Source organism: Dryobates pubescens, chromosome 8 (genome assembly GCF_014839835.1).
Source record: "Dryobates pubescens isolate bDryPub1 chromosome 8, bDryPub1.pri, whole genome shotgun sequence".
In the NCBI taxonomy this organism is placed as follows: Eukaryota; Metazoa; Chordata; class Aves; order Piciformes; family Picidae; genus Dryobates; species Dryobates pubescens.
The window spans coordinates 9,943,083-9,957,040 of record NC_071619.1 but is presented as its reverse complement, the minus strand read 5'-3'; the positions used below and the strand labels follow the sequence as shown (position 1 = coordinate 9,957,040).

Below are 13,958 nucleotides of genomic sequence, written 5' to 3'. Positions count from 1 at the left end.
CATGAAGTCAAACACTTCCAAACTGTTTAGGCTCTGTACAGAAGATCCCTGACCAGTTTCTTCTAATAGTGGAATGAAGTCTGAGTACCTTTTTTCTGAAGACTTTTTTTTTTTTTTGCCAGACAGCATTTGGAGAAGTGCAGGGTCCTGCATTTGGGGTGGATTAACAACAGGCACCAGAACAGGTTAGGGGCTGCCCTACTGGAAAGCAGCTCCATGGGAAAAGACCTCAGTGTCCTAGCAGACAGCAAGTTCTCCCTGGGAGAACATGTGCCCTAGTGGCCAAGAGAGCAAATGGTATCCTGCAGTGCATCAAGAGGGAATCCAAAGGAGACCCACGAGGATGATTAGGAGACTTAAGCATCTCCCCTGTGAAGAGAGACTGAGAGCCCTGGGGCTGTTTAGCCTTGAGAAGACTGAGAGGGGATCTCATCAATGTCTATAAATATCTGAGGGGTGGGTGTCAAGTGGAGGGGGCCAAGCTCTTTTCAGTAGTGCACAGTAATAAGACAAGAAACAACAGGTTCAAGCTTGAACAGAGAAGATTTCACCTCAACACAAGGAGAAATTTCTTTACAGTAAGGGTGATGGAGCACTGGAGCAGGCTGCCCAGAGAGGTTGTGGAGTCTCCTTCTCTGGAGACTTTCAAAACCCACATGGATGCATTCCTGTGTGGAGTACCCTAGTTGATCCTGCTCTGGCAGAGGGGTTGTACTCAATCTTTGGAGGTCTCTTCCAACCAGTAATGTACTGTGATATTGTGAAATACTTCAGTATTAGGTTTTAAAGTACAAAGAAAACTTTTTCAGCTTCTGGTTACTTACCCCCCAACCCTCCAACCCCTCCCTTTCTGAATGGAACAGGTTTTGGGGAAAGCATTTAGTATTTAATTTCTGCCTACACCAGTTTCTCATCAAAACAATCTGTTTCTAATGTTCCTCCTACTGTACAACATCTGTAGGGTAATGAATAGCTCTGGTGCATTTCAGACATGCTTCAGTCTGTGGGCGCATTGTCTTTTCCTGCCTAAGACAATCTGACATAACCATGCTAGAGAAGAACCTTGGGTTGTAATGAGGTCTCTTGATTCAGCCTTTAATCACCTGGAAAGGAAATCAAAGCAGAGAGATGAACTGGCCCATTTGTTTTTATTACAATTGCTAGTTTTTACAACTCTGTGTAAACAAAGCCCATAAATATGGGGCTAGTGGACTTCTTTCTCCAAAGCTCAGCTTCACCAGCTGTTACACAAATCTTTGTGGTTCAGAAGTAGGAGTCATTTTTAGCTCCTGTCAGGGATGCCTTATCTCAGTTATGATTTCTATCAGCTTGTGGCAAGAGAATGAGAAACTCTTCTTTCTTTTCTCTAAAAGTCCAGAAGCATTTCCAAGGTTCTGATCTTGATTCCTTTGGAGGCCTAGCAGAGCAAAGTGGGAGGAGGTGGAAGGAACAAGCACATCCTGGAAAGCAGATGCAGCAGCCAGAACAGGAAGCCTCTCATGTTACAATCTGAACTTCAAACCCCATGATACTTTGTTCCAGCCAGCACTTTCATTTTGAAGCTGGCATGACAGCAGCATGGCATTGAATATCATCAGCAGATTCAACTCAACCCCATGGCCAGAAGAAAGCCACAAAAATGACCAGAAGGCTGGAATACCTCTCCCATGAAGTAAGGCTGCGAGTTATAGGGTTGTTCAGCCTGAAGAAGCTCCAGGGATACTATATTGCAGCTTCTCATTACTTACAGGAGGCGTTAAGAAAGATGATGGGAATCTTTTTAGCAGGGCCTGTTGTGACAGGACAAGGGGTAATGGTTTTAAACTGAAAGAGAGGAGATTTAGATTAGATATAAGGAAGAACTTTTTGACAGTGAGGGTGGTGAAACACTGGAATAAACTGCCATGAGAGGTGGTAGATGCCTGGAAATGTTCAAGGTCAGGTTGGATGGGGCTCTGAGCAGCCTGGTCTAGTGGAAGATGTCTGTGTTTACTGCAGGAATGCTGAACTAGATGGTCTTTAAATGTGCCTTCTAAACCAAAATACTCTGTGATTCTGTTGCCTTTCTTTTGTTGCTCTGTGCTGGTGAATCTTTACAATCTGGTTTAGTCCCAGAAGCACACCATGCTAATGCCTGAGGGCAACTGATGGCTACAGGATTGTTGTAAGGGGTCTCCACAAGTGGATTTAGCATCTTAACTGTAGCATTTTGTATCTGGAAGTGTTTAAGAAAAGACTGGATGAGGCACTCAGTGCCATGGTCTAGTTGATTAATTAGGGTTGGGTGATCCATTGGACTTGATGATCTTGGAGGTGTCTTCCACTGTGGTTGATTCTGTGATTCTATGTCTAATTGTAAGTGTAGCAAAAAGATCTTTCTTTGCAGTGGGTGAAGTGAGAACTATCCATTTGTTCTACAGAATATTGTTTCAAGACCTTACCAAAAGTTTCTCCTGCAGTACTCAGCTGCTTAGTGTGCCTTGAGAAACAATGTTGATGTTGTCATCTCCTGAAGCATTTTCACTGCAGTTTGAGTTTGTTGCATATGACTTTCTTTTTCCATAAAATGGGCCATTTCTGGTAGTTGTCAGACATGACTTCTCTGTTCTGTACTCTTGAGGCTGAAAAGTTTTGTGTTTTTCCTCCAGTTCATTTTCTAGTAATGCACTTTCTGACATGTTAATGATGACACCTTCTCTTTTTCATGTGTAAGGCAGAAATGCAGAGACAAGACACACCTTGCAGTGTTCTTAAACTTTTTCTCAGTTTGAGCTTCTAATTTTACTTCAGTGATCATCATCATTTTCCCTTCCTAGAGAAAATTTAGGACCCTGCAACAGACTTGTTTTTCAGCGTTACTCTTTGTAGACTGCTTTTACGCAGTCCAATTTCCTACAGAAATGTTCACCTAATTTTATTTCTCTTCTGTGCCAATTCTGGCTTTTTGGCAAGACCCCTCAACACATTGTGTAGATTTCCCCCACCAAGTCTGGCTGAGAAAGTGTTAGTTTTTGTGCTTTCTGGGATCAGAGCCATCTTTTCACGTAAGCAGTCCAAGCTGCTGCCCAACATTGTGCTCTTCTGAAGACATGGCAGGCCAGGCTAATTTGCCTGTCCTCTTCCATCATGTTACCACATGTCAGCTGCTGCCCAGTATTTACCACTAGACTGACTCTCACCCTGCTAAAGTGATATGAATACATCCTTCCATCATCAGCTGGGTGTGTTTTACAGGGGAATGATAATTCTGAGTGTATAAATGAATTGTTCCTTTAAGTGCATGTGGTCTGGCTGTTCATCCTCACTTTATCTGACAGCATTATTTGCATCCCAGGCTTGACTGGCAGACAGGAACTATTGATAATCTGAACAGATGGTTGCTCAGGCCAATAGATCTGATTTCATCAAAGAGTATTTGATTTTGTTTGGATATAAGCTTTTTATGTGTGTTCCTGATGTCTTAATTATTCATCTGTCTTTGAACACAGAAGTCTATACATATTCAGAGAGCTTTGATTTCTGTAGTCTGTAGCTTCTCAATCTATGCATCACATCTTCAATGTGCTTCTTGCTGTGGCACAGTGTACCCAGGTGATTGTATGCTTGGTGTTCCTTCAGCTTACCCTGGCTCTTCAGTCTATTGTCTGTTTCCCTCATGAGCATCAAACAGACTAGCCTTGGTACAGGGAGCCTAACAAAAAGTCCATCTCGACTAAATCATCTATGTATGGCAGGGTTATCTCCTTCTGCACTAGTCAATGTGGACACTTATTACTGTCTACAGAGAGAAATGGAGGCTTCTAAATCATGGCTAATAAGCAATTTTAGAAGTGTATCTTAATATGGGAATTGTGGTTTACCAGTGCCCGTCTTAACATAGCCTGCCTTAAAATGAGCCTTGGTAGCTCAAGAGGTTGAGTCTCTCCCTCCATGTTTTTCCTTTGTTGCTTTCCTCCCCACCTTCTCTCCATAAGTGGAATTGAAGCAGGCCACTTTCTCACCTTGCTTCAGTTCTGAGAAGCCTGACTTCAATGAACTTATCCTTTTGTGGTTTTTGATAACTTTCATGGGGAAAACAAAGCACCCTGAACAGATTACTCCATCCCCAAACAACATGATCCAAGCATGCCAGCAGGATGTGTCGCCCTGAGAGTTTGAACTGGAGAATTGCAGTACATGGAGACATTTTTCATGTGCATCACTCTACATGCACACCTGTGTGTATAACTGTCCTATCCAGCTCTGTAGTTCTGGCTTTGTTTATGGTATGTTACTTGTGTTCATGGCAAAGAATCTGACATCAGGGTTAAAGCTTTAAGGGGCTTGCTGCTTCTTTCCAAAACAGTGTTAGATAAAATATTGCAGGTGTTCTTAAAGTTTGAAGAAACTGCATTCTTCAAACAGCTTTCTGTGGTGTGTAATATCCTTACCATTCTTAGTTGTGCTGAACAAGACAAGCATGAGTTAAGGCTCTGGCTTGTGGTGAAATGAAGTTATATATTGGGCTGCCAAGGTTTTTCCTTGCACAGATTGTATATTCTTGGTAAACTGCAGGACTGTGTTGGTGGATGTGATATGTCTAGTGCTACAACCCTCAAGTGCGGAGTATTGTGATGCTATTTGGATAAACATTTGCTGTTTACCTTCCTGGTGGTATGGCCCTTTTGTAATGTTAGCTCTAACTAGGCTCCTGAGCACAGGCAGATTTTACCCACTGCTCAGTACCCATTCTCAAGGACTTCCCTTGTCCTGCTGAGCTGGGATGACCCTAAAGCTGGGTGTGAAGACAGAGCTGCTCTTGGATCCTGCTAGTGTGACTGGGCTGAGACTTTCAGGGTAACACTTCTGGTGCTTCATGAAGCCTCAGAGTGCATTGGAAGATATTTATTTGGTATGCAGCGCTGGCCTCTTCACCTTCCTGAATCCCATCTGTCCTGTGTACAGTGTTGTATGCCAGTCTGCAGGCAAGCAGAAATTTTAGGATTATTCTAAGGCCTAGTAAAAGCCCCTGTTGTCTGCTACAAGGGTAAACAAGATTCATAAGCATCATTCTGATGGGCTCAGTAGGGAATTTGAACATGGTGTGTTTTCAGGAGGCTCTTGGAACCTGTCTGCTGAAATAGGTGCAAAGGTTGCTGGGATCTGCCAAGTGCTGCAGCTGTGTTTACTGAGGTGCCTCTCTGGCAGATGCAGGATTTCTGAGTTCATTTTTGTGTTAAAAGAGAGTTTTGTCACCCTTGCCTTGAGGCAGGGCTTTGTCATTCTGTTTTGAGTCCTGCATCTGAATTGCTCCTTAGTCAAGTCCTCTATACACAACTCTTTAGTTGCATCAAGGCACAAAACCCATAAAGACCCATAATGGTCTTAATTTTTTATTCATCAGAGCAGGTAGCAGACAGGGCACACCTTCAGGGTACGCTGAAGTCCATCCCTCTTGAATCAATGTGCTCTGGGAGGTGGAAATGTCACTAAAGAGCCAGAGCAGAGCTTTAAAAAGGGAAAAATGTGGCAGCAAACGAATCTCATTTCTTTCCGTGGCTGAGTCTTCAGCCTTAGGGCAAATTAATCTCTATTGAAATTTGCTGTACTTGCTGCTGAAGTTGTTGTCTCTTCTGTAAGCATCTCTTCTCTCAGGAAGGGAGATGAGCAGAAAGTGTATACATATATTCAATTTTATTTTATTTAGTAATTCAGCATTAACCTTTGCATTTGCATTTGTAAAAGAAAAAAATGAAAACAATTGAAAAAATGAACTGAGCCAGAGGGAGCTCTCAGAAATTTGTTCCATCATACCTCAGAATAGAATAGTATAGAATAAACCAGGTTGGAAAACACCTTTGAGATCAAGGCCAACCTATCACCCAACACCATCTAATCAACTAAACCATGGCACCAAGCACCCCATCCACTCTCTTCCTAAACACATCCAGAGATGGTGACTCCACCACCTCTCTGGGCAGCACATTCCAATGGCCAATCACTTTCTGTGAAGAATTTCTTCCTAACATCCAGCCTAAACCTCCCCTAGTGCAGACTGTGTCCTCTTGTTCTGTTGCTGGTTGCCTGGGAGAAGAGACCAACCCCCACCTGGCTACAACCTCCCTTCAGGTAGTTGTAGAGAGCAATAAGGTCTGCCCTGAGCCTCCTCTTCTCCAGGCTAAGCAACCTCAGCTCCCTCAGCCTCTCCTCACATGGCTTGTGCTCCAAACCCCTCACCAGCTTTGTTGCCCTTCTCTGCACACGTTTCAGCAAGTCAACATCTTTTCTAAACTGAGGGGCCCAGAACTGGACACAGTACTCAAGGTGTGGCCTAACCAGTGCAGTGTACAGGGGCAGAATGACCTCCCTGCTCCTGCTGGCCACACTATTCCTGATGCAGGCCAGGATGCTATTCACCTTCTTGGCCACCTGGGCAAATACTGGCTCATGTTCAGCCTACTGTCAACCAGTACCCACAGGTCCCTCTCTGCCTGGACACTCTCCAGCCACTCTGACCCCAGCCTGTAGCACTGCCTGGGGTTGCTGTGGCCAATGTGCAGAACCTGGCACTTAGATGTATTAAATGTCATTCCGTAGGACTCTGCCCATCTGTCCAGTCTGTCAAGAGCCCTCTGCAGAGTTCTCCTACCCTCTAACAGATCAATACCTGCCCCCAGCTTGGTGTCATCTGCAAACTTACTGATGATGGACTCAATGCCCTCATTCAGATCATCAATAAAGATATTGAACAGGATGGGGCCCAGCACCAATCCCTGGGGGACACCACTAATGACTGGCTGCCAGCTGGATTTGGCACCATTCACCACCACCACTTAAGCTTTAAGACTCCATCATCTCATTAAAATTCAAAGTGGACACCTAGAATAAGTAGGTGAATAAATAAAACTTCTTGAAATGAATATTATCCTCCTTATCTCTTTATCTGAAATCACCTAAAGGCTGCAAGTTCAATTTAATCTTTCTACCATCAGTCAGTCTGAGGTTTAATGGAAAGAAGTGAGCAAAAAAAGTACTCAAAAGCTGGTATCTGGTTTCTGTCTTGATAGCAAGAGGGATGCTCCCTGAATGAAATGCTGTGAGAGAGATAGTATCATAGAAGCTTTTTGGTTGGAAAAGACCTCTAAGATCATCAAGTCCAACCCATCAACCTGTCACCGGCATGGCCATTAAACCATGTCTCAAAGTGCCATGTCTACACATTTTTCTGAACACCTCCAGTGATGGTTAATCCACCATTTCTCTGGGCAACCTATTCCAATTCCTGACCACCCTTCACCCTTTCAGTGAAGAAATTTTTCCTAATATCCAACCTGTGGCAGGACAATTTGTGGCAGAACAAGAAGAGACCGCTTCAGGTTGTGCCAAAGGAGGTTCAGATTGGATATTAGGAAAATATTCTTCATGGAAAGGGTTATCTGGCATTGGAATGGGCTGCCCATGGAGGTGGTAGAGTTACCATTCCTGGAGGCATTTAAAAGGCATGTGGATGTGGTGCTAAGGGATGTGGTTACTGATAGTAGTAGTGGTGGAATTGTGAGCTCTAGTGAGTGGTTAGACTTGATGATCTGATAGGTCTCTTCCAGCCTCAGCAGCTCTATGATTCTGTGAATCTAAACAGCCCTTGGGGCAATCTGAGGCTATTTCCTCTTGTCCTATCACCGGATATAGGGAGAACAGACCAACCCTTACCTCACTACAACCTCCTTTCAGTTACTTGTAGAGAGCAATGGGGTCTCCCTTCAGCCTCCTTGTCTTGTCTTGCTCGCGGAGGTGGTGGAGTCGCCATCACTGGAGGTGTTTAGGAGGAGACTTGATAGGGTGCTTGGTTGCATGGTTTAGTTGATTAGATGATGTTGGACGATAGGTTGGACTCAATGATCTCGAAGGTATCTTCCAACCTGGTCTGGTCTGGTCTATTTCTATATTTCTATTTCTATTTCTATTTCTATTTCTATTTCTATTTCTATTTCTATTTCTATTTCTATTTCTATTTCTATTTCTATTTCTATTCTATTCTATTCTATTCTATTCTATTCCATTCCATTCCATTCCATTCCATTCCATTCCATTCCATTCCATTCCATTCCATTCCATTCCATTCCATTCCAACTAAGCAATCCTGTTCCCTCAGCTGCTCCTCATAAGACTTGTGATCTAATGTATTTATTTCTTACCCCAGAAATTCATTGGTAAAACTTTTTTTCCTCCTTTTTTTCTAATTACAAAGAATGTGAACAGAGACATTCTCCCAGGTAGAATAACTAAATGAGTACTTCCAAAGAGATTGTGCTTCATGCTACTGAGCTGCCTGTAGCTACTGCTGTTAGGTAGCTGCAAAAGGAAAGAAAATGCTAGGGACAAAAGATAAAAAGAGAATCTAAAGAAATGGATGCATTTTGCTAATCCTTTCTTCTCATGATGAGAATGGTTAGTCTGTTGCAGCATACAGTAAGGTTGTAAAACCACTTGCACACACTTGCTTGTGAACAGGAGTTAGCTGAGGCTAAGCTGCCTGTAACCTGTGATTTGTGCAGCACCATGGCTCAATCTGCAAGTCATATGCACAGTCAGGAAATGGAAAAGAGAGCCAAGTTGTTTGAAGCAACTCAGTCTGTGTACAGAGATCCTTATACATGTAAAGCCATGTCAAGTGACTCAAGGAATAGTGCTGGCAGGCACTATGCTAAAGTCAGAGCAGCATTGTAGCGCTGTAGATTTTTGACTCTTGGAGTGTGAATTTTCAATTACTGTTTCTAAAAATCTGGATGCTCTTTCAGTAGGTAATTATCTTAACACTGATGCTGACTTCATAACCCTGTCCTCAGACTTGGAGAAGGAATTTTCTTTCCTTGGCTCTTTTAATTAAAAAAGATAGGCTTTATTTTGTACCTACAGAGAATTCCTTTTGGGGCAGAGGATTCTCTGCAGATTTTTTCTGAACTATCAGTGTGATTGGTTGACCAGAGGAAGGCCAGATAACGTGGGGTTTTAGCAGAGTGTCTTACCTTGTCAGGTGGCAGTGCCAAAGAAATACAGCCAAACTGGATATTCACGTTATATCTGAGCTTCTGAAGGACGTGGGGCAGGATACCTTTGCTAATATTTCTTACCACAAGCCCAGTGGTATTGGCTGGAGTGAAGTTTACATAACTGGAGCCTATTTTGATATGAAGATTGAAGGATGCCTGCTTCCATCTCTTTTCCCCAATGTGATTTGCAGTTTGAGTTGTCATTTTCAGAAACTGGACTTCCCAGTGGCATAAAGGAAAAGGACTGATTCTTTTGTCTCTACATATGTTGGTTGTATTAGACAGTTGTTGAGGTCTGAATATCAGCTTCTGTTTCCCTTTGCTAGCTATACAGTGGTTTGGTTGTGTAGTTATTGTATGCAGACCTAGAATTAATCATCTGCCTCAGACTTTGGGCACAGCTCAAGCAACCCTTTCTGATCTTTGCAATCATTCTGTGGTCAAGCTCTGATGGGGCTGCTGGATCTCTGTGGCCAAAGATAGTGCCCATTCAAGAAACTCTAACATTCTTTGCAAGCACATGTAGTTTATCTTCCCAGTCACACTTTGCCATCCATCATAGCTGTGCCGTAGCACACACCACTAGTTTGTGAACCCTTCTAATCTCAACATGAATCTGTGTCTCATTTGTAAATCCAGTTACTCAAAATCAAATCAGATTCAGAACCTCTACTCAGATGATATTGTTTTCCCATTAAGGACCTAAATTTGGATGTTGCAGACATCGAACATTTTCAGCTCTGTTATCTACCTCTTTAGTTTGTAATCAGCTCTTACTTTATTAAGCCAGAATTTATTTCCCATGAAATTTGTTTGAAATCCTGTTTGAAACGCTGCCTGCTATTTGTTTTGCTGTTCTCATTGTAAAGCAGAGTAGTTATTTCTCAAAGTGTTTTGTGGGGGTTTTTCCTGAAGAACCAAACTTGCTCAGAATTGAAGCAAAGGAGCTTACACATGCTTTTGAGTGAGTACATTGTGGGTAATAAACTAATTGTATGGAGAATGTTTTTTTGTGGTGTTAATCAGAGTATGTATGAAGTGAATCTATGTCTGAGACCTAGTGTGGAGCTGCATGGAAATTTGATTATGACTGTGCCATTTGTTAGCCAGAAAGACTCAAAATGATCATTAGATTGAAAACTTGCTTTCAAGAAGAGCCATTCCCCTATCTTTAACTAGCGGGCAGATTGATTTCTAACTCACCTCAAAATTTAGACCTTCTTCTGAATGTAGTAGTGGTAAATTAAGAGCAATTTCTTTTTCTTTCCCACACAGAAGAGACTACCTACCACGTCACAGCCACGTTAGCTAATCAAGTTTGTCTCTCGTCCTGTTTAATGTTAGGAATTTATATGTTATCAATCACCTACCTCCTGCTGGGCTGAAAAAGCCAGGAGGACTGACAGCTTTGTCATATGGCAGCTGAAGCAAATGTGTTGAAGGCTAAAATCAGAAAGCACAAAATTATTTGAAAAGGTTTTGGAAGAGCCAGGCTGCTTTTGAGTCTCAGGAGCTCAGTCTGGATTAAATGTGACGGGAGGAGATTGCTGTGTTAGCTTTCCCTGGCAGTGAGGCCGACGGATAATTGTGCAGGACAATCTGTTCCTGGTCTTTGATCTGATTTCAATACTTTTATTTAGCAGCAGTCCTGCCTCTTCTCTACAAAGTTTATATTTCTCCCCTCTCTCTCTCTCTCTCTCTCTCTCTCTGTCTTTCAGCTATACAGCTCCACGGACTTTGGAAGAAAGTGGCAGCTTATGCATGAACGGGTCACTCCAAACAGATTTTACTGGTGAGTTATGCCCTCAGGCTTTGCTTGCTTTGGAGAAGTCATGGAGAGAAGAAAGGCATCTAACTTGAAAGGATTGGTTGCTTTACCTGATCATTAAGTATGCTCTTGGTTTGGGTCATCATCAGTGTTCTGTACTCAGGCCATAGTACACATCCTGCGGTGATACAATCTCCATGTTTGTACTTCTTTCTTACCTGATAAGAGCAGTGTCTTGCAAGTCTTTTGATAACTGTGAAACTCCTGCTTCCCTGTTATATACCTACTTACAGTAACCCAGAGAAACTGCCCAGTGCTTCAGAGGCAAAGCTGTGATCATTAGACCTCTTAGTTTTCAACCTTTGGAGAGCTACTTGAGTCTACATCACACTCCTTGTGCAGAGCCAGCCATTCTGACCAGTGTCCTTACAGAACTATTGGGAGAAAGGATGATGCAAACTGTGCTTTGAGTCACTACCTCTTTCTGCTGACTGGTGAGAGGCTAGGATCTGCAAATAGTTTGCTAAAAGTATGCCTTGTGACTGTCTTCCTTTCCATTTCTCATGTGTCAGCCTCCAAAACTGGGAGAGTGTCCTAAAAGCAGATGATTAAAAATATTTAGTTCCTATCTCCAGGCTCCTCTCTTTCAAATGCCACTTTTCAAGCTTCTGTTCACCATGTGAAGGCCCAAGAAATAACTTTAGCAAGAAAGAGAAAACTCAGCAGTGCTCTTATGTAGTTAAATCTAGGATTTGAGGCTTGAATCAGATTCTTAATACATGCCAGATGATGGGGAGGGTGTGAATGTGTAGAAGTGCTGCAAATAGTTAAAAGAGGTGCCTGTCCTTTAAGGTCAAAAAAGATTGTAATATTAAGGAACCTGAGACTCTTATTTTGAGTGGCTAAAAATAGTAAGAAAAGAGCTTAAATGACTTAAGGATTGGCTCACAATTGTAAAGTATGACATATGTATATTGGAGTCAAATTGTCATAGAAATTCTTGCTTGTCATTGAAAGTAGCTGGAATCCAGGCCCCAAACATCTGTAGACTGAATTTGCAGTACTTCCACACCTTGCAGCCACATCTCATGGGATTTTCAAATCGTCTGAGTCCTTCGGTAAATCTGTCTAAACAGCTTTGGATTTCCAGGTTTAAAACATGGCTTTTGGCCTGAAGTGTGGAGATTTCCCCTAGTATGCCTCTGGACATGATGATCTTGAAGGTCTCTTCCAACCTGGTTTATTCTATGTATTCTATTCTATGGATTTGGGGCAGTGTAAGAAGGTTTTTGAACATCTAGAAAAGGAATTTTTAAGCCTCCTTAGCCACATAGACTAGCAAAATTTATCACAGTTCTAGAACCTTGTCTGATCATGCTACTATTTCACAATCAGCAGTGAAGGAAAAGTAATCATGCTCTCCTGGTTCTGGTGACAGGTCATTGATTCACCTCATTATCCAAAATCTCTTGATTTCAATATTCATGCTAAGTGAACATGAAAAAGGTCAGTGCAGATCCTCTTCCAGATGTATCCTTCTGTGGAGTAGGGCAGCTGATCCTATGGGATACTCTTACCCTACCCTTCAAACAGAAGAGTTGAGCTTATGAGAGAGATTTTCTGGGAGGACAAAGAGTACAAGGGCTGACTTGGGAACAAAGTACAATCTCTTTTTAAAGGCTGCATTTTAGTGGATTATTTTCTACTTATCTACTTTTAATATCTTAACAATTAATGGGAATTGTCTGTTTAGCTCTGTTCATTTGACACCCAAACCTGTATATTGTCTTCCACAATCTACCTAATTTTTCATACAGTGTTTTGTCTGTGTAGTTTGAATGCTGGTTTTTAACACTGCAATATATAGTGCCTCTGTTTCAAGTGTCTCTTTCTCTTAGACAATGTAGAAGTCTTCTATAGTTAAAACTCATATGGCACAGACCTAGAAATCTTTATTCCATTCAGTAAAATTCCTTTGACAATAAACTTTCCAAGACAGTCAATTAGGTTTTCCAGAGAAAGACTGGAACCAATTCATAGTGGGGGTCAGAGGTGTTGAAGTTTTGGAACATAATAACTTCCCTTAGCTGTCTGATTTCTTTCTTTCTTTCTATACCCCCCCCCCCCCCCCCCCCCCCTTGCTTTCTTTTTAAAACTACAAACTGTGATGGCTTAGAAGCTCTGGCCTGTAAGATGTATACAGAAAAAGAAATGCAAAGAGAACAATTTAGCCTTGACAGCTTTAGGATTCTATTAATCTCTGGATAAGGGAGAAAGTGAGTATAGCTGTAAGTTTCAGAGGGACATGAGCCTCTACTCTATGAAGTTCCTCAGCCTATCAAATACTGTGTTATCAAACCTCTTAATTGAAACTTTCAGGAAAAAAATCAAAAGGAGATGCCAAAATCAGAGGGGCTGCTCTGCACTGCTTATTAGTAGGGGCTCAGGTAAGCATCCCTCCCAGATGAGGGAGCCTTCATCTGATTTGAATGCAGCTGGCTTTATCTGGGGCAGCCTTTTGTTGAATGTTTTTGCCTTCAAAACATGACTTTCATCTCTTGGGCTGCTGTGAATGGGCTTGTGAAGACTATAATCCTCACCTGGGTCATGGGATCAGTCAGCCTGACAGGGAGAGGTCTTATTTTTCTCTCTGAGACCTTTCCAAATAATTATACCATCCCTGAGAGCTCAGATATAGAGACTGTAAGGCCAGGAGAAAATTACAATTGCATCAGAACTCATGAGGTTGGAATGTGAATTTTTCAGTCAGCAGAGTAAGCGAGACTTCTCTGTTAGTCATGGACACAAGTCACCCTGTGCATTTTGCTGTAAGTCTGGCAGACAGCATCTGTGATGGCTCCCCACTCACCAAAGTCCTGTCCTGATCTGTGGCTTTGTACCCTAGCGCTTACCTTCAGCTTCATTCCTTGGTCTCATATGTTGGTGCTAATCACTGAGCTGCTTTGTGTTCTCATCTTATATGGATGTCACAAGTCCCACAGTTTATGGGACATCTCTAATCATTCCTGCAGCCGGCTCAAAATTTGTGCATGAGCTGAGGTTCAGCTCTGGGCAGCTCAACGGAAACTAGGATTTGAGATCGCTACTTCTGTAGTAGTGATTCATTTGTTAACTACACCCACCGATGGCAGTGGCAGAGA

At 42.4% G+C, this 13,958-nt stretch overlaps 1 protein-coding gene across 1 annotated transcript in view; it reads left to right on the top strand.

Annotated features, from left to right (window-relative positions):
• The window catches only part of SORCS3 (sortilin related VPS10 domain containing receptor 3), a 317,614-nt gene that overhangs the window by 191,348 nt on the left and 112,308 nt on the right, over nucleotides 1–13,958 (top strand). Inside the window, exon 5 of the mRNA XM_009908219.2 lies at nucleotides 10,748–10,821. Within this exon, the coding sequence (XP_009906521.2) occupies nucleotides 10,748–10,821 (74 nt within the window). The remainder of the gene's footprint in view (nucleotides 1–10,747; nucleotides 10,822–13,958) is intronic.